This window comes from Copidosoma floridanum, unplaced genomic scaffold (assembly GCF_036245765.1).
Source record: "Copidosoma floridanum isolate Cflo_tuat_1 unplaced genomic scaffold, Cflo_Japanese_pri ptg000001l, whole genome shotgun sequence".
Classification (NCBI taxonomy): Eukaryota; Metazoa; Arthropoda; class Insecta; order Hymenoptera; family Encyrtidae; genus Copidosoma; species Copidosoma floridanum.
Window position 1 is genome coordinate 12,232,948 of NW_028321878.1, and position 19,051 is coordinate 12,251,998.

General features: G+C 39.6%; 3 protein-coding genes across 4 annotated transcripts; 1 reads left to right on the forward strand and 2 right to left on the reverse strand.

Moving 5' to 3' along the window:
* Positions 1 to 24: 24 nt before the first annotated feature.
* kto (mediator complex subunit kohtalo) lies at positions 25 to 10,348 on the reverse strand. Of its 2 annotated transcripts, none has more exons than XM_089593624.1 (15): positions 9,855 to 10,348; positions 8,482 to 9,238; positions 7,399 to 8,210; positions 7,068 to 7,314; positions 6,352 to 6,975; positions 5,389 to 6,255; positions 4,714 to 5,307; positions 4,192 to 4,641; positions 3,874 to 4,106; positions 2,804 to 3,781; positions 2,325 to 2,726; positions 1,533 to 2,235; positions 1,202 to 1,452; positions 959 to 1,123; positions 25 to 884 (listed from the first exon to the last, which is right to left on the reverse strand). In XM_089593624.1, the coding sequence occupies exons 2-15, from the start codon at positions 9,023 to 9,025 to the stop codon at positions 690 to 692; spliced, it is 7,065 nt and encodes a 2,354-aa protein (XP_089449750.1). In that variant the 5' UTR covers positions 9,026 to 9,238; positions 9,855 to 10,348; the 3' UTR covers positions 25 to 689. The 2 variants fall into 2 exon arrangements, with proteins under 2 accessions (XP_089449750.1, XP_014213327.2); XM_014357841.3 differs by having other exon boundaries at positions 959 to 1,126.
* An 837-nt stretch (positions 10,349 to 11,185) lies between these two features.
* Positions 11,186 to 17,029, forward strand: yata (N-terminal kinase-like protein yata). The gene is made up of 12 exons (XM_014357839.2): positions 11,186 to 11,815; positions 12,225 to 12,386; positions 12,477 to 12,605; positions 12,747 to 12,958; positions 13,043 to 13,133; positions 13,261 to 13,743; positions 13,880 to 14,101; positions 14,163 to 14,415; positions 14,484 to 14,654; positions 14,846 to 15,123; positions 15,335 to 15,437; positions 15,515 to 17,029. Exons 1-12 carry the CDS (start codon positions 11,705 to 11,707, stop codon positions 15,661 to 15,663), a joined length of 2,364 nt encoding a protein of 787 aa, XP_014213325.2. The 5' UTR covers positions 11,186 to 11,704; the 3' UTR covers positions 15,664 to 17,029.
* On the reverse strand, positions 15,690 to 18,986 carry Gnpnat (glucosamine 6-phosphate N-acetyltransferase). The gene is made up of 5 exons (XM_014357840.2): positions 18,138 to 18,986; positions 16,909 to 17,032; positions 16,774 to 16,836; positions 16,573 to 16,700; positions 15,690 to 16,332 (listed from the first exon to the last, which is right to left on the reverse strand). Exons 1-5 carry the CDS (start codon positions 18,174 to 18,176, stop codon positions 16,090 to 16,092), a joined length of 597 nt encoding a protein of 198 aa, XP_014213326.1. The 5' UTR covers positions 18,177 to 18,986; the 3' UTR covers positions 15,690 to 16,089.
* Positions 18,987 to 19,051: the final 65 nt, after the last annotated feature.

Consider the following 19,051-nt stretch of genomic DNA (forward strand, 5'->3'; position numbering starts at 1 on the left):
AATTGGATGTTTTAATTTAATATATTTCATTTATTGTCAATTGGAACTAAACAATATTTACAACAAAAATTCTATTAAAGCTGAGCTTGGTCAACTATCATTTTATAAAATTACATTTCATGCTGAATCAATAAGATGCACAATGATCATTGATTGTTGGTACCAATTATGGTACACCATTTTGAAAATAAAAAAGGAAAAAAATAATTATCTTTAAAATAATTTACAGCTTAAAAATTGATGCAAAATAAAAATCATTTACAAGTCAGAGCCCTGTTTCCACACCATCTATTTCTTGAAATTGGTTCACTTACTAAATTAAAAAATAATTATACCTTTTTATCACTCTCACACTTGAACATCACTACATACACATATACTTACGTCTTCTCAAATAGAATTCGGCAATGATTTGCTTTGTTTTTCTTCATTCATTTCTTTCATAGCTTTTAATGAATTAACTACACCCATTCATGCAGTCAACTTAAAAACTTTCCCACAGTAAAATACTTAAACATTTACAAGTTTTACAATGACTCTGTGGGTTTAAATTGTTTTCTTCTCTTTTTTTTCACCTAAAACGCATGTTCCATTTAACTAATTGTTGCGTCCATGAAGAGGCGCCAAACACAGCCACATAACATGTAAACTTTTTTATTTTATTTTTTTTTTAACTCGACGAAGTACACTTAGTAAGGCGGTGGTTGGTGCTGGTAAGGATGTTGTGGGCCCGGATTGAGATTACGCTGCAGGTGGGCAACCAGTTGAGGGGTTGCCTGTTGTCCGGCAGTGCCTGTTTGCTGTTGGGCTTGCTGTTGTTGCATATTTTGCTGCTGTTGCAGGATCAATTGCCTTACACGTTGCTGCTGTTGGCTTAGTAGTTGCTGAAATGGCAATTCCGATTGTGTAAATTTCCCTTCAAGCTTGACACAATACGTGATTTAGCTGTATTACTTACACTTTGCATATGCTGTTGATTCGGCTGAAGACCAACATTGGGTTGGCCAACACCGCCAACATTCAGGGCACCGGGTTTGCCACCTGTTTGCCGGTAAGGAGGTGCCGGCTGGTTTTGTACGCCACCACCCATTGGACCCATTGTATTCATCGTAACGTTTGGCGCCTGCTGAACAATATCAACAAAATAATGAAAATACATAAAAATATGATAAAAATCAAAACATTTAATGATAATACAAACCTGCATATAAGGTGGCCTTGGAGCCCCCGGTTGCATCCTTTGCTGTTGCATGTAATCCTGACTACGCTGAGCATTCAATATCTGCTGCTGGTTCTGGGCGCTCATCATCTGTTGTTGATTTTGCGTTCCTATCATTTGCTGCTGATTCTGGAACATGGTCTGTTGCTGGGCCATCATGTTTGGCTGTTGCTGTTGCTGTGGTTGAGCCATCATCTGCTGACCTCCGTAGCCGGTGTAATTCTGATTCATACCTACAGGACGAAAAGTGAATGGTAATCATATACCCAGTCAGACGACAGAGTAACACAAAAATATTAAATCCAGGGCATACCTTGCTGCATACCCGCGTACATGCTCTGCTGCTGTTGTTGTTGCTGCTGCTGCTGCTGCTGCTGCTGTGTTTGCTGCGCTTGCTGTGGTCCGAACAGACCCTGCTGAGGACCTTGCATGCCAGGTGGTCCTGGATGCTGTTTCTGATGCTGCTGCTGCTGCTGCTGTTGCTGCTGCTGCTGCTGTTGTTGCTGTTGTTGTTGCTGTTGCTGCTGTTGCATCATTTGTTGCCTTATAAGCTGCGTGCGTTGCATAGCAGTGGGCCCGGGAAAAGCAGCCGCAACGTTCGGTGGAGGCCCTGCGTTGGGCATCGCGCCCTGTTGGGGCGCTTGGGGTTGAGGTGGTTGGGGCTGCTGTTGTGTGGCCAGGAACTGATTCGACGGCAATCGTAGCCTGAGCATGTTGGTGAGTGCCTGCTTGGACTGCGACTGGTTGAAGCCTGCGGGTCCAGGACGATCGTAACGTGGACCACTGACCTGGCCGGGGGCCATTTGTTGCCCGTAAGGGTTGTACGGCTGACAAGCCTGAGGAGCCTGCTGTTGATTTGGATACCACTGCTGTTGCTGCTGCTGCTGCGGAGGCTGTTGCGGTTGTTGAGGCTGCGGCTGCGGCACTTGTGGCGGCTGGTTAGGAAACATGTTGGGCTGCTGTGCCATTTGCACCTGAGGATTGTAACCCATCTGTTGCATGGTGTTGGGTCCCTGCTGTTTGGATGTTTGAGAAAAAATACAATAAGAAAATTAATATTCAATTTTCCGAAAATTCGTAAGCACAAGTACGCGTCGAAGCATACCGGCATCTGTTGAGGTACCATGGGATTCGTAGGCGTGACAGCGCCCTTGCTCTTGCGGGGTCTCTTCTTGGCAGTTTTGCCCTTGCCCATACCACTCATTCCAGCCATAATGCGTCCAGGCGAGTCGACACTCATGGGTGTGTCGGCCTTACCAGGCTCTAGTTCTTTTTTGTCGGGCTCGAGATCTTCGGGAGGCAATGGAGGCGGCTCCAAGTAGTGCGACGGAGGCCTGATCTGACTGTGTGTGTGGTAACGCAGCAGTTTGTGCGCGTTCTGATACGTCAAGGGTTTACGTTCGAGCTTTACGGCACGAAACCAGGCCCAGGACAGTGGAGCTGGATTCTTGTGACCTTCAAGCAGCTCCCACGCAGAAACACGCTGTGCATTGTACACTTGCAGTCCCTGATGGACAGATTTTAGAAATGAAATTTTTGCCAGATCGATATAATATCTTTCGTAATAAGTTTTATGCTACTTACTTGTTTCTTATCGATGCTACTGAACCCCGTAATCTTATTACCCTTTGTATCTGTGAGACAACCAACTTGTTCGCAGGTTATGACTTCCATTGTTACTTTGGGTAGTGGCAGTAGCTGCCTTACAAACTGTATACTTTGATTATTCCTATCACCTAACTCCTTTTTCAACTTCTTCATGAGGTTTTGATAGTACTTTTTGTTCTCATCCTTTTCACTCTGTGAATCCGAGACTAGGGTGGAATGTATGAGAGTGGCAAGCATATCAATGACTGTCGTGAAAAGTTCAGAGCTATTGTTGAGATCAATGACACTGTAGCTAACAAGTTGGACCAGAAGCATGGCCCAGTCGTTTGTAACCGCAATGTTGCGCTGTATCGTGTCAAAAACACCGCCAACTAGGCTAAAGCGCAGCTGGAGCTTCGGATCGTCACTGCCGATGCTCTTTTCATCCTTGCCAGTTGTGCAGAACTGAGACAGCTGCGAATGCAGCGACGTCAGGAGACCTTCCCTCTGATCGTCCTGACCTTTCAGGCACGTCAACACCAATGACAAAAAAGGCTGGTGATTGAACATCGACGGGCTCTTCGACCTTCGACTGTCTCTACCTGCGGCTTTGGACCAGTTACCGGACTCCAACACTTGCCCAGCTACTTTCAACACTCTACCCTGCACAGCACTGGGCAATTTAGACACTAGAGGAGCTACCAGCCAAATAGAGTCCGACCTTTTCTCAGGCTTACTGGATACATTGTTCAACTGGAAAACATCGATGGCTGCCTTGGCCACGGTATCCAGCCACTGAGAAAGTTCAGTTGAATTAAGTGGAAACTGTTTGTACTGTAGCTGCAGATCCAGCCAGGAAACGCGCAAACTCCATTGCTCAAGATTCTCAAGAATATTCGTGATGTGAGTTTTTTGATCGAGAAATGCGTCTGGTGATGTATCGGGATAGCAGATCATGTGAAGCAATCTTTGAGCCTGTAAACATTGATATTATTTTTTTTCATCGTTACAAGAAATGAAAGAGTTTAACACTTTTTTTAAGACGAGGATCAAGATGAGATTTTTACCTGTTGAGGAGTGAGCATGTTATCGAGAAGCATGTCCTCCTGGCAGAGCTCCTCCGGATTTTGCAAACACCTCTCGAGAACCCATTTTTGACTACATATCTGTCCCAAGACGTGTTGAGCAAAATCTGAGAGTCCTTTCACATTCTCCGTGGTCATTCCGACACTACTGTTTGATGACGACATACCCAGATCCAAGCCAAGATCGTCACCCCCACCAAGAATATCACTTGTTCCTAAATAATGCAACAAACAAAATATTAATACGATAAAAACTGACTTTCCATTGGTTGAAATAAATTCATAGCCAGAAATTATTACCTAAAATATGACTGATGGACAGCTCACCGGACACGCTACCCCCAACACTACCAGGCCCACCTTTGCCCGAGTGAATCTGTGTATCAGGTTTCTTGGGTGGCTGTTTACCTGCTGTGGCATCGCCCACCACGAGAATTGCCTTCAGCACAGCTATCAGCGGTCCAACGCTGATGTTGTTATGTGCGGCGGCGAGCAGATGCCTGTCACAGCTAAGCTTGATACTGTAAGTACGCTGATTAATATTATTTGGGTGTGGACTCGTGCCCACGGAGTAGAGGGACGGTTGAGGACACTCAATCGTCTTGAATAGACGTAATAATAGGTGACAGGTGAGCCGAGCGCCTGCCTCTGCATCCATGTCCGCATCGCCACGACCATCATCGCAGGCTTTTACGAGAGACGGGATAGCGATGTGTCGGACAAAGTCTTCCAGTGAGAAACAGTGCCTGGCTGTGGATTAAAAAAAAAAATCAGCAAGTGAAACATTGCCTAGAACCTTTGGGATGCAATGAAATGACTTACCTATTAGTATGGAAACAAAAACGGCCAACGAATTGTGGATGGCTAAATTAGTAACGTCGACCTGACTCTGTACGTCGATGTAATTGGTAGAACTGCTGGACGAACAACAAAGAGCGCTAAGTACGCCGAGCCACTCGTTGTTCAGCGAGTTGCAGCACGCCGTGAGCTCGGCGCAAGTTATCGCGATGTCGTTGAGCTTGTCGTTGTCGGTTTCGCTGCACACAATAATGATGGCATTGCACACGAAGCTGTAACGATTGGCCGGCGTCTCGTTGAGCTGCCTTGCCCACTGGGGCTCGATCTTGCCACCGCGACGTGGGCTATTCAGCACGTCCAACATGAAATCCGAGTTGTACAAGTGATTAGACGGCGTGAGCGTGAGTGCGGTGTAATAAGCCGCGCGAATTTTTGGATTCGCGTTGTTGAAGCCCTCGGAACTGTGGGGTTTGGTCTTTAAAAGCGAACAGTTGGAGTATAGGTCGTAGAGATGCGCCAGCACGCAACGCTCGGCTGAGCTGCAGTCACTAGGATTCGAGACGTGCGCCACCATCTTGCAAAGCAGGCTGAAGACCACGGTCGTTTGTTCCGGAGAGACTAAAAAAACGGGAGAGTGTTTGGATCGAGTAGCCTTGAACAATGATGGTGACAAATTGTTAAAAAGTTATAAAAACTTACGCAAAAGGCAGCAATGATATCGCCTGAGGACACCGACAACGTAAAGACTAAGATTCGTCGTGTAGTTCCGTACAAGATTGCTCTTTCTGGCATCCAGCTGCGCCTCTACGTCTGGAAGCTCTTTTAGAATCTGTATGCAAATTTCGATGAGTCCGTAAATATTGAGAGCAAGCTCCATGAGGTCAAAGAGGAAAGCCACGTGCTCCTGAACAGGCAGATACGAGGAGCCCGTGACGAAAGTGTTGAGCATGTCGACGACCTGAGTTGCGCACTGCCAAGTGACCACGTGCTGATCAAAGTAACTGAGATTCTGAAACTTTTGGGTGGTAGCCTCAAAGTTGAACTCGCTGCGCGAGTGTTTCTTGACTTTACCGCCCTCGGCGACGTCGATGCTGAACTTTTTGCCAAATAGTTTGCACACCTCCTTGGTCATTTTTTTCACTACATGTCTCGCCTCGTCCCTTACCCTGCCTACGCCGTAGAGGAGTACGTGTCGTTGATTGCAATCGTGCTGACTGCAGGTTTCGTCTTGGGGTAGAGGAAAGTGAGTCGTATAGAGGAGATGCCGACTTGGACTAGAAGGTGGCTTCGAAGAAGAGTCAAGACCGGCATCGTGGGGGCCATGGAGTGCGTCGCTCTCTTTGGGACTATCAGGTGCATCCATACTGTTCTGCTGTACGTCCTTGATATCTTGTAAAATCTTGTCGAGGTCGTCGTCGATCTTGCTGTCGTCGTAATCGTTGGTTGAGCGCAAATGGTCGTGCGGCTCTACAAGTTTCGTTGGCTTCAAGTCAATACCAGGAAACAAGCTGTCCTCGTCCATGGGATCGCGATTACTTGGTGTGCTGGCTTTGCTGGCTGCTGGACCTGATGAAAACGCAAAATTTTCTTGTCAAATAAAAAAAAAAAAAAAAAAAAAAAAAAAAAAAAAAAAAAACAATTATCTAAACTCGGTCAGCTTACCTTGTATGAGGTCACCCCTGGATATTAAAGTACACATGTAAGCATCATGCGAGAAAACATCGTGCCTTATCAGTTCTGCGAATAGATGCACGAGATTTGTGAACTGCGCTTTAGACTGGAGCGAGTTGTTATCGAGCACAGGTGCATCGACATCAAGGAACTTCATAAGCAATGACTGGAAGATGGGTAGCGCAGGTGGACCATTTCCGTTACTACAAACACTATCTTTGTCGTCGTTGTCGTTGTTCTCGCCCAACGCTTCGCTCTGCCGCTTCTCCAGCAATTTAGCTACAGCCATTCCTCTGTGCTCGCCCCAACGCTCGGCACTGACTGCCCACTCGCACAAAATCTCAACAATTGGCGCGTCGTGTTGCGGATTATATTCGGTCTTTGAATTAGCACTGTCGCCCGTAGAAATCGACGGGTTGGCATTGATGCTGTTATTACTACTACTACTACTGCAAGGCAGCGTGACTCCTGCCACTGTGCCGCCACTAGCATCTTTTGTTGGATTCGTAAAAATTTTAGCATAGAGCGTGTCCAGAGAATTATTGGCATCCATCCGATCAAAACTATGCCGGTCTAAAGCATCCAGGGCTGCTAATACTCTTGTCGTTGTCATACCTGGAATATGACCGATTGATTAAACCAAAAATAACGTCAAGCTTTCATATAAAACTTAAAATAAATAGAGTCATTCTCATAAAAAAGCTAACCCGCACTGCTCTGTTGCCACTTGTCGCAAGACCACCTACTCTCAGCAGCCTGTGAACGCAACCGAATATTTTCTTGAGCTATCTTGAGTAGGCGTTTTGTCGGATCAGCCGCACCTGACGGTGGGCTTGGCAGCGCAGCAGGTGGACATGGCAAATGGTCCAATGGTGAACCGTTCAGTACCGAGATCGATTTACCTTCACCAACATTGTTCCAGACCAATGCTGTCGGACATTCTAACGTGATGACCTAGTTATAAGCAAATTAAATAATAAGCTCACAAATTTCAATTATAATACCCGGAAAATATACCTTCCATTGACTTGAATTTACCTGGATAATAGTCGAGAGTCCGTAAAGCACGTCCTTATGATGAGGACAGTTTAAGTAATCGTTGAACAAAGCATTTAGCTGATTGACCACGGGCGCTATCAACGACATGCCGTCTTTGTTTCCATTTAACTCACCTTTTACTGCTGCTGCTGCTGCTGCTGCCGCGGCAGCAGCAGCGACAGCGGACGGACTTTGAGGATTGCAAGAGGTATCCAAATTATTACACATGTGCGCTATCTTTTTACAACATAGATAAGCGAGCTTGCGAGCCAATAGCTCCGACTGCACAAACTCTTCGAGGTATTGTAGAGCTAATGGCAGTAAAATTTTTAGGATCCCGTCGTCAGACGGTGCCGAGCGCATCTTGTCCAACAGCTCGAGGATCCACTGGAGTAGCTCCTGCCTGTCTAGTAGACCTTCTTCAAACATGTATTTGGCTAATTGAGTGCAGTAGTGCCACTGTCTAAAAGCAAGCTTGTGCTCCTCGCTCATAGCCGGCGTGTGGGGGCACAGATTGTTTGAAATCAAATTCGCGTTGGGTGTGACAGGCTGGACGTTCAAGATACCGTTTGCAGTGATACCTTGGCCACCGGGTGTCGCAGTGCCGTTCATTGTTATCAAACTGTTGCCACCACTGCTACTTGAGGATGAGTTGGAGGGTCCATTAGCTGTGGCACCGCTTCCACTACTACTGCTACTGCTACCACTGGTGTTTAAGCTTGAGCTGCTTGACGAGTGACTGCTTAGATGATAGTAGTCTTGAAGCTTCGACAGCTGGTCCTTAAGAAACTTTGTCAACGTTCCTGTCCATTCTGTAAAAGACCAGATAATGTGATTTTTGAACCCACTCTGAAAATCATGTGAATCTTGGGAAGGTATTTTTGAGATTGAAAAACGAAAAATACCGGGAAGGTTGGAAACCTAGACTTTTCGAGCATGTACAGTTATAATAATCGCGTCAGTACATCGTTGTATCATTTATTGTAAAGGGCCTTAATTTTACACAGATATGTGTACAAATAAATAAATTCAAAACATTTTTTTCTTCAATTTTAAAGTATCAAGTGAACCAATTATATTTACCTGTCGTTGGATCTGGTAATTGCCTCTTTTTAATTTTAGCTTCTGAAACTGCAACTGTGTAAGCAGAACTAAGCTTTATGAACCAGGCAGCTCTTAACATGGGCACTTGATATTCGCACAGCATAGAAAATATTTCCTCTTTCTTATTGAAGTTGGGAGCTTTTTTAGCCAGAGATACTAATGGCTTGCAGCCTGACAGATCCTTGAACCAAGCCTCAATACCATTTTTAGTTCTAGCAGTTACAGGCCAAAAATTATCCTTTGGATTAATCTGTTGTCTCTTCCTGCCTGAATCAGGCATAGTGGCAAGCTCTTCCTTCTTTGCCAATATACTATGAAAGTAAGCTCCCACCTTAGCTGCGGTGACATTACAATTTCTAGCAGTGCCGTGCTCATCCGACAGTTGTAAGGAAGTGGTAAAGCCATGCTTAACATTGTTTGGTGTCAATTCATCCTCTTTTTGCTTAGGTTCTTGAGGATAGACGTCCGGTGGTCCTAGCCTCGGCCTTTTGAGAGGCCTCTTTTCATACAATATTCCCATCATATTATGGGCTCAAATGTGTATACAACATCAGACTAAATTATATCACTTGAACTACTTTCATGACCCCTTGAACCAGCATACCAAACATGCTATATTATCACCTGATGGCCACATTTCGTTTTAATTGCACACTAATCATTTTGAAAGAACTAGTAGATTATTTCATCAATGCTGATGAGTCAATGTGTTGAAGATTACTCTGTCACATCAAATCTGGAAATAAAAAAAAATTTTTTTAGAAACATTATTTATAGTTATCAATGCATGTAACTAAATATTTTCTAATATTCAATTCTCAATTAAAAAACTGATTTAAAATATTTTTGTTTCAAAATTGAAAGTCAAAAATTACAGAGAAAATTCACTAATCATAAATATAAAAACCGGATTGAATGTAAAATCGATGAAGAAAACAAATTTCAAGAGAGACTTACACGAATCAACAGCTAATCAATAAAATCTAGCTCGAGTAAAAAAAACTGTACAGTAAGAGGTAACTCAATGATAAACAATAAACAATACAATCTCATCCTACATTGTACCTACACATGCAATATTCACTATAACTAAAACAAAGCCCCGCAATTTGCGTCACTGGTCAGACAAAAGAAAACAATATATTTATCAATTTGGAACAATGACGATTACCCCAAACAATGCACAACTGAAAATATAGCACCAGCTCCAAAACGTAAAACAAGAGAAAACCCTGAATCCGATTGATTATGTATAAGAAGTAGGGTTCCTCCATGAATTTTTCTGTAATTTCTTCCAACACAAAAATTGAAATAAAAAAAATAAACACTCGATAGCCGGCATCAGCCTAAACCTGAGCAAGAGCAGCAGCAGCAGCAATGAAGCAGTCGTCCTCGCATCGTCTCCTCGTAGTCGTCGCTCCCATCGTTCTCTTGTGCAATTGCAGCTGCAGCAAATTAACGCGCGTCTCCCTCCGTAATCCTGAAACCTCTCAATTGTTGTTCACCGTACGAGAGAAGAGACTAGGCGAAAGACACTCGCTGTTTGCCTGACGCTACTCCGTTATTGTATACTTTATACTGCTTTGAAGTAGAGCGTTTTATCATTTTTTTTTTTTTTTTTCGTTCACAAACTGCACGCTCGTCTCTTGCTCCTATTTAATGATCACGTCCCACGTCTTCTACGAGTGAAATGAACACAATAAAAGGAGAACAGCGACCACTAGGCCAGGAACTACTACCCTGGCCCTGGTGCTGCACTAGATCGACTTCTGCCTCGCTCACGTCGATCCGATCATACGTACAAAATATAACGCCATTCAGAATTCGGAACAAATCAGAACGACAGAACAGAACGTTCCGTCCTTGTATAACTGTATGCCTATATCTATATGTATTGCGTATTGCATGTGCTCGGTTGTCAAATGAGGGATCGGTCTTACCGAGCGAGCAGCTCAACAAACAACTACCACCCAACCCTCCAACCAATCAGTTAACATATTTAGCCGATCAGCTGACACGATTCCGTTGGACTCGAAGCTTGCGATTGGCTCCCTGGTCCCCTGGAATTTGTCACACATATTTGAAAATGTCATAATTTGAAGTAATGTTTAATTTTCTGTTCGTACATTCAATCGTAATTTATAATATTAAGTAATAAAAAGTAACGTAATACGTATATTTGTCTTGATATTCAACACGTTGAGACACATCTTTGTATTTGTTACCTGAGTAGTGGATAAGCAGTGTATTTTTTTGTCATTCAATAATTTTTTTTGATCTTCATTAAGTACTTTATTCAAGTACTGTTAGTGTTAATTGACATACTTTAGGTAGCCACTGAAATAATCTTAAATAATTGTATTTTTTACTTTGAAAAATTGCAATTAGTAGATTTTAAATAAAAAATTTTTTTTTATTAGTTCATTTGTATTCTTAATTTTTTAAATACTAAAATTACGACTATCCCACCTCTGTACGTGTAAAATAAAAATGATGGTTTAAAGCAATAGAACTTGAGTAAATTAGTAAAATCTCTAGTACTATTTTATTATCATTATGACGGTTATAAAATACCACAGCAAATTGCAGATGTATCACTTATCACTTAATCACTATCACCAATTACCAGGTCACAGGGTTAGAGTCACTATGTCACTTTAGTCACTAAACTGCTATATAGGTATAGTTAACAAATAGAGTTCATGGCATGCAGACTTTTTAGAGGTGTATTCAGTCGCTATAAAAGCCTCGTCTACTTAGTCAACGTTTGCTTTCGTATCTCTCTCGTCTTGGATCCTTAATCGAGAGATCTTAGGGGGTCTCAGATTAGAAGGCTAAAGAAGCTGGTGATGCATTTGTGGGGGCTCTCGTCTGTAGTGTGATCAGGTCATGAGTCATGAGTCATGAGATTAATCCTATCACCACAAGACATGGAAACTAATAATAAATAAGGGGTCAACAGTGTTGGACATAATTACATACTTACTCTATTACGTTGATTGCAAATGTTCAAGATACGTGTTTCCAATATCTGTGGAATATTTTACTCAACAGAGTGACACATAACAACATTAACAACATATAATATATGAGTTCTCAATTATCTCAAAACACACTTTACCGTGCCACTGAGCAATGGACCCTTTGAATGTCAAGCTTGTTGATGAGTAAATGTTAAAAGTGCCTTTGTTGCTCCGTCAAGATGTGGCTTTTTTCGCGCGACCCTACCAAAGACTTTCCCTACGAAATCGGTGAATCCGTTACTGGTCTTGACAACAAGAGCATCTGGAGCTTGCATAAGGCCAAGCGCAAGGTAACACGTTCGAAAATATAACTACGTATTCAAAACATTTCTAATTTGCAGCTGTACATAATGCTTACATGTAATTATAAAGAAATGAAAGTGTGATATTGTTGATTTACAAAATAACTTTCAGTACTCTGTTTTCAACTCTAAGATTTTGCAACAGATAGTGTGATTTAAATTTTAAACATGTTATGATTTTGTTTTGATATATACTTGAGTTTGGAAAAATTCAGCAGACTTGCGACCTCTTATTAAGTCAGAAAAACTTTTATGCCATGTTATAAGAGTAAGTCCATACTGCGGTTTACCACTCTCAAGTCGGCTTCTTTACTTATAATCATGTTTCTTCCCCCAAATTTTGTACATTTTTTTAACAGTTGGAAAAGAATCACATTATTCACTTTATATTCAACAGGGAACAGCATTAACAGGTGCTACAGGAGGTGAAGAAGTGTCAGTCTTTGTCTTCCAAGCAAAAAATGGTAACGATTATAAGTTGGACATTGCCCGAGCTGCAGTAAAAAGACTGAAAACACTGCGACACCCAAGTATACTTGCTTACTTAAATAGTTTAGAGGTAGATATTTACATTCCATGGTATTTTAACACTCGTTTATTATTGACGCTAGTAAAATAATTATCTGTTTTCGTATTTATCTTACTACAGACAGACAAGACAATTTATTTGGCCACTGAAAGAGTTGAACCCTTGCACAATCGTCTTTCCAGAGTTGCCGATATTGGGGAAGGTAACAAACGTGAGCTTTACTTTTCCTGGGGAATATTTCAGATAACTGTAAGTAAAATATCTAAATATTTTTTTAAGCAATACAGTATCAATTACACCTTTTCATAATTTTACTTTATTGCCGCTGTGTTGTTCAACAAAATGTTTATCATCCAAAAGTTAATTTTCCTCTTTTTTCACTGATTTTAGCGAGCTTTAAGTTTTTTAAACAACGATGGGAATTTACGACACAACAATGTTAACGTATGGTCAGTTTTTGTCAATGAAGAAAGCGGTGAATGGAAACTTGGAGGTGTTGAATTTATGACAGCTGTAGATGCACCATATACATCGTTACCACCTGAACTCCAAGTTTATCGACCACCTGATGCCAAAGAAAATGTAAAACCTTGTTCAAAATGGTATTTTAATGATGTGGCCTTATGAATTTTGAAAAATAAATTTTTTTTTCTAATTAAAAATGTATGATGTATTTTAATTTACAGTTGTGTCGATATGTGGGGCCTTGGCTGCCTTATTTGGGAAGCTTTTAATACACAACTTACTTCAGCTGGAAATCTTGATGCCATGGACAAAGTAAGTCACTTGTTTTATTAGTACTTTTTAATTATCATAAACGGTAAATTAAATGTCTACTTGGCATAAATAAGTAATGTCTCTTAGTACTATGAATACTAATAAAAAAATGTTTTTACTCGTGTAGATTCCCAAAGCCTTGGTAACAGTGTACCAAGAGATTATAAGTTCTTCTGCAGAATGCCGTCCAAATCCAGCTGACATGATAGTCCGTTGTCGCAGTAATGGCGGATTCTTCAAAAACGACCTTGTGGATGCCTTGCTATTTCTAGAGGAGATTCAAGTCAAGGAAAAGAATGAAAAAAGTCGTTTTTTCTCGCAGCTCACGAATCAACTGGACGCTTTTCCCGAGGGTATAGGCCGTTACAAGATACTACCCCAGCTCAAAGCTGCTTTCGAGTACGGCGAGGCGGGTAGCGCCGTTCTGCCTCCACTTCTGCAATTAGGGCGTCTTTTACCAGACCATGAGTACCAGCAGCGGGTTGTGCCCTGTGTCGTCAAGCTGTTTGCGTCAAATGATAGGGCTACTAGACTGAGATTACTCCAGCAACTTGATCGTTTCGTCAATCACTTGCAGCCAGTTACTATTAATGAGGCCATATTTCCTCAGGTTAGTTCTTTTTTATCATTCACTTTTCCTTTTTTATAGCACGGTAAAGGTTTTAATTAAGAGACAATGGCTTATTTTATGAAGCACAGATTTGTACCTGGAATAATACGAATACTGATCATTACTCATATTCCAGGTTGCGCGAGGATTCTTGGACACTAATCCAGCTGTGAGAGAGCAAACAATAAAGTCAATCGTACATTTAGCACCAAAGTTAGGTTACAATAATCTTAATGTCGAAGTCCTCAGGTACTTTGCTAAATTGCAGTCTAATGATGATCAGGGTGGAATTCGTACTAATACGACGGTGTGTCTCGGAAAAATTGCACAGCATTTACATCCTCAAATCAGACAGAAGGTATTGAATCACAAAAATGTATAATGTTACATTCTACAAAAAAAAATTTTTTTTTTTTTAGATTCTCATTGGTGCATTTATCCGTGGAACGCGGGATCCTTTTCCACCAGCACGGAGTGCCAGTATTTTAGCTCTTGCAGCTACCCAACAGTACTTTTTACTTCAAGAGGTTGCCAATCGAATTTTACCCGCACTCTGTCCTTTAACTGTTGACAGTGATAAAAGCGTGAGGGAGAATGCATTCAGAACGATAAAAGGCTTTCTATCTAAGCTTGAAAGATTGTCGGAAGATCCCGGACTTCGTGAATCAATGGGTGAGCATAAGCGATCATTTATATTTTCGGCTTTTGTGTGTATCAATACATAAAAATATTTTTTTCAGAGGCTGATGTTAATACAACAACGCCAAGTCTTAGCAACGCGGCCGCGACTTGGGCTGGCTGGGCAGTTACGGCAGTGACGGCCAAATTCTATCGTAGTCAATCTGATAATCCGAAATCATCTGCTGTACACGGAACATCAAGAATATTGTTTAATAAGCCTGCATCTTTAGGTGATAATCAATTTAAAGATGTATTTTAATATACATCCATAATAGTGTTAACTAAGGATAAATGTAATTTATTTTTAGATTTACTTTAAAAAAAAAATTTTTTCATCTCATAGTTGAATGTAACAAAATGCAAAATGAGAAAATAATGTTATAAAAATGTAAATAACATCATCACTTTAATGTTATTTCAGAACATGCAAGTAGTTCTCAAAGCAGTACAAGTACAACAGCAACCACGAGTAGTGCAACAAGTATGGCCTCACTGGATCACGATCATGAGCACGACACTCAACAAAATACGGTGAACACGAATTCAGACTGCGATTGGGATTGCTGGGACACGGGTGACTGGGGTGACATGGAGCAACAGACCACGACGAGTGGATCTTTATCAAACACTAATACAGCTTCGCACTCCCCTAAAGGACACAATAATCATGAACAATGGACCAGTCTTGAAGAAAAACCAGTGAGTTGAAGTTTTTCTTGTTTTTGCTGATTTTATTTTACTGTTTTGAATTAAGTGACCCACTATAGTACCAGCGATTTAAAAATAGTTGCGTGTTTGACTCCAGAGTTAGCAATAAAATACATTATACCACAAAACTGATATTTTACAATTTAAGTATTGTAATTTATGAATTAAGTTACATTAAAGAAAAAAAAAAAAAAATTTTAAGGAGGAAGAAGCCGCTGAAGGTCAAGATAAAGTAAATGACACAGAGTCGGGATGGGATGATGATGAATTCCTACCTTTAGAAGATTTTCAACCAAGTGAATCAAGTTAGATACTTTTTATTTATTTGACATCTATAGCTGTGTATTGTTTTTAAAATAATGTTTTTGCAAAATTATTGTAGGTCCAAGCAATACGTCAAGTAGCCGATTAGAAGAATCGCGGAAAAAAAGAGAAGAACGAAAATTGGCAAGGCAAAAGCAATTAGAAGCTAAAAGAGCGGCGAAACAAGAAAACAGCGTAGGAAGTATTCTTCCTGCTAAAAAACTCTAAATCAATGAAGTCAACATATTTACGTTTTTATAAATATAGATTTATTTATATTATTCTGTTACAAATATAACAAAATGGGAAAATGTGAGACTTCCTTAAGGATGCCATCACTAAAAATTTATATTTGAATATTTATGAAGAGCTAATAAATTGTTGACCATATTTTTATCATACATCAATTACTAAGGGCAAACAATAGTTTTTTTTTTTACAAAATTGTATACATTTAACAATTTCAAACTTATACCTAGCTGCTTGTCATTACATCTTAAACAATCTAGCGGGCTTGGGTGAAAACACGATTCGTGTTTTCTAACATGTAGCTCAATGTTCATTTCAAATGTGAAATTCTGCTCAAAACGTAGAAATAAACTTGATGAAAAAATTCATGAAGACTCTGACAAAAGCTTAAGTACCAAGTCATTGTCACAATCGTGACTGTTCAACTGGATTATCGTGGGGAAACCGCACGTTCATAGAATTGGCATTGCCAGGTTCTCGGTTAAAGCCTAAACTTTCGTAAAACGGGATTAGACGGTCTCGGCATTCCAACGTAAGTTTGTAGCATTGTAGGCTCCGTGCAAGATGCTTAACAGCCATAACGACCAATTTGCCAAGCTGCTTACCTCTGTACTCTTTGTTCACCACGACATCCTCTAGGTGTCCACGCTGTGATATTAAATAAATGCACTTTAAAAATTCATATGTTTGCCAACGTTGTATGTCTAAGTTTTTTTAACAAGTTGTTTATAAGTATTATTGAATTTAATATTTTGTATTACAATTGTTTGTATAAAAAAATTGATTTTCGTGTAATGAAAAAAAAAAAGAAAAAAAATACAAACTGAAGAAATGTAAGTAATGGACAATCTTATTTATAAAGTTTATCATTAAATTGGGTGTACAAACCAGTCCACAATTGTGAATAAATTTTTGTTCAATGACGAGCGTAGCGCTACCGATTACTTTTTTACATTTCAAATCTTCTACTATAATGACATAGTATCCACCAGAACATTTCATTCCGTAAAATCTATCTGTAGGAACATAATTGTCAATGTAGGTCAAAGAGAAAGTATTTAGTGCTAAAATAATGAATTTTGGACTTACTAAGAAATTGATCTCTGGTGACGTTGCCAACGTTAGTTAACTGTCCCAAAAGTTGTAAAAAACCTTTTAAGAAATGTCAAAAGTAAATAAAGATAAACAAAGTAAGAAACGTAAACGTTAAGTCATTTGTTTCACCTTTATCATAATCTTTGCTGTTGAGGGGTCTGAAAATAAGTCCATCGCTGTAAAGTTGATGCGCCACTCTTTCTAACAAATTAGCATTAAAGAGGTCAACACCGTCAATTGAATTAACTTCATCCTACAATAATAAAGTCGTAATTAATTGTCGAGAAAAGGGATTGATGTACATTTGCATGATCAAATTATATAATAAATATTTAAAAAATGACAAAGAAATAGTCGAGTTTTGTTTATGTTACATTTAATATATTTGACCACACTGTTTTGACCCTTCCGTTGGCGCGCGCTACCTTAAACTAGTTAGACTTAATAAGACGTCGATTGGCTCTCCTGCCGCTGTCTACACATTGGACGTTTAAACCTCATTTCGGCGTTCTTGTGAATTGAAAAGACTAAGTAGATTGATATGATTAAAAAAAAAATTTCAATTTTTTTTGTACCGACCCCCCCCCTCCAAAAAAAGTCAAAATTTTCATATTATTTTATTTTTTCAACAATGTATGCATTAACGATCGTTTAAATTTTAATAATCACGGCTACTTTGCGAGGACATGCCGAGAGCCTTTGATAAATTTCCGATCGTGTCGTGATTGACTCTTACTACCGATCTGTTAAATGGGCATAATACTTTGAAAAACAATATAGCATTATAAATTTAAAAAATTTAGAATTAATGTAATCAATAAATAAAAAAATAAAAAGTAATTTCTTCACTTTATACTTAAAAACTACGGTACATATTATATTGTATGCAAGTAATGAGGGAGTACTATGAATCGGTATGTATAAGTATAGATCACGAGCTACAGTAAATAATGCTATGAAAAAATAATGAAAACTGAAAGTATAATAACTTGATATCGATCATACAGTCTGAAAATCAAGGTCAAATTAGAATTACATCTACATAAATAAACTGGTTTAAAACTATAAACAATGGAGATGGATAAAAGAGTTTTTCATACAATATGTAGGATCAAGGAACCAAGCTAATAAAGAAGGAAAATAAAAATATCTTTGTTTACTTTCTACATGTGCCACATAGTACTTATTATCTGCTGGTTGTCAAAAAGATAAGGTTTACAGATACCGAATATGAAGAAAAAAAAACTGCAACGCAAACAAGTTCGTAAGTCCAGAACTAAACGCGAGGAAACAAGTTTTGTTATTAAAACAATTATACAGTAAAATAGTAACATATGTGATGTAAAAGTTGGTCTAACCTGTGCTTGGCTGCTATTCATTTTCAGTCGAGTATCCATCTACCTTTAGCGACTTGTTACAAATGCGTGATCCAGAGGAGAGACGAGACCGGTTTTTTTCAGTCGTTTATTTTACGCTTTCGTGGCCTCGAGGAAGGCAATGAGGATTTATACGGCTTAAATTGACGCTAGACGGGAAGAGGGTACTGGGGTTTATTTTTCTTTGTATTAATTAACAATTTTACTACCATCTCTTTAAGGAAAGATTTTTTAATTTAAATCGCCTAGCTGTACTTGTTTTGTTTATTCAAAAAAGATAAGTCTTCTTATATCCCTTCAATCAATTCAATTACAGCTTCAATTATATTGTCGCAGTGGCACAATACTAACTTGGTACACCTATCTACCATCCAGAGATAAAATACCACTACCTTGGTGTTAATGATTAGCAACTCATAAAATAATTATAAATAAAAACGTTAATGATTCGCGTGAAATAGCGTGGTACGCTGCTTTCGACGTATATATTTGATCGTTATTCAAGATTTCTGTTTCTGTAACACAAATTTTGCTATGTACATATATATCATATAAATTAACTGTTTATTGGAACTGTTAAGTTAAAGGGCCGTGCTTCCATGAGTTAACGGTAAAAGGTCTAAAGTAATTTTGTACTGTGTGTAATGTGTATATTAATATACATAAAAATTTGTTATCGGTAGTATGCTGATGATATGTTTTAGCCATTACGTGCCACTGCCACAATACGAATGTAATTTATGTGTGTATGTAAACGTATATTTATGGTTCGTTCATTTTGTTTATTTATTGGCATTTGGCATTGTTACTATTGTAAGTTGAAATAATTAGTAAAACTGTTGTGCACCTGAACATGCCAGATGTCAGTATACTGTATATACTACTGGAGAAAAGTT

Coding starts and splice junctions, on each gene's coding strand:
- kto (XM_014357841.3), bottom strand. CDS start 9,025: ATGATGGGAATATTGTATGAAAAGAGGCCTCTCAAAAGGCCGAGGCTA. Junction 3,782..3,873: donor ACATGCTCACTCCTCAACAG/GTAAAAATCTCA, acceptor CAATGTTTACAG/GCTCAAAGATTGCTTCACAT. Junction 2,727..2,803: donor GTAGCATCGATAAGAAACAA/GTAAGTAGCATA, acceptor TCTGTCCATCAG/GGACTGCAAGTGTACAATGC.
- yata (XM_014357839.2), top strand. CDS start 11,705: ATGTGGCTTTTTTCGCGCGACCCTACCAAAGACTTTCCCTACGAAATC. Junction 11,816..12,224: donor TGCATAAGGCCAAGCGCAAG/GTAACACGTTCG, acceptor TATATTCAACAG/GGAACAGCATTAACAGGTGC. Junction 14,655..14,845: donor TAATAAGCCTGCATCTTTAG/GTGATAATCAAT, acceptor ATGTTATTTCAG/AACATGCAAGTAGTTCTCAA.
- Gnpnat (XM_014357840.2), bottom strand. CDS start 18,176: ATGGATACTCGACTGAAAATGAATAGCAGCCAAGCACAG. Junction 16,837..16,908: donor CAGCAAAGATTATGATAAAG/GTGAAACAAATG, acceptor ATTTCTTAAAAG/GTTTTTTACAACTTTTGGGA. Junction 16,333..16,572: donor TTATTCACAATTGTGGACTG/GTTTGTACACCC, acceptor TTAATATCACAG/CGTGGACACCTAGAGGATGT.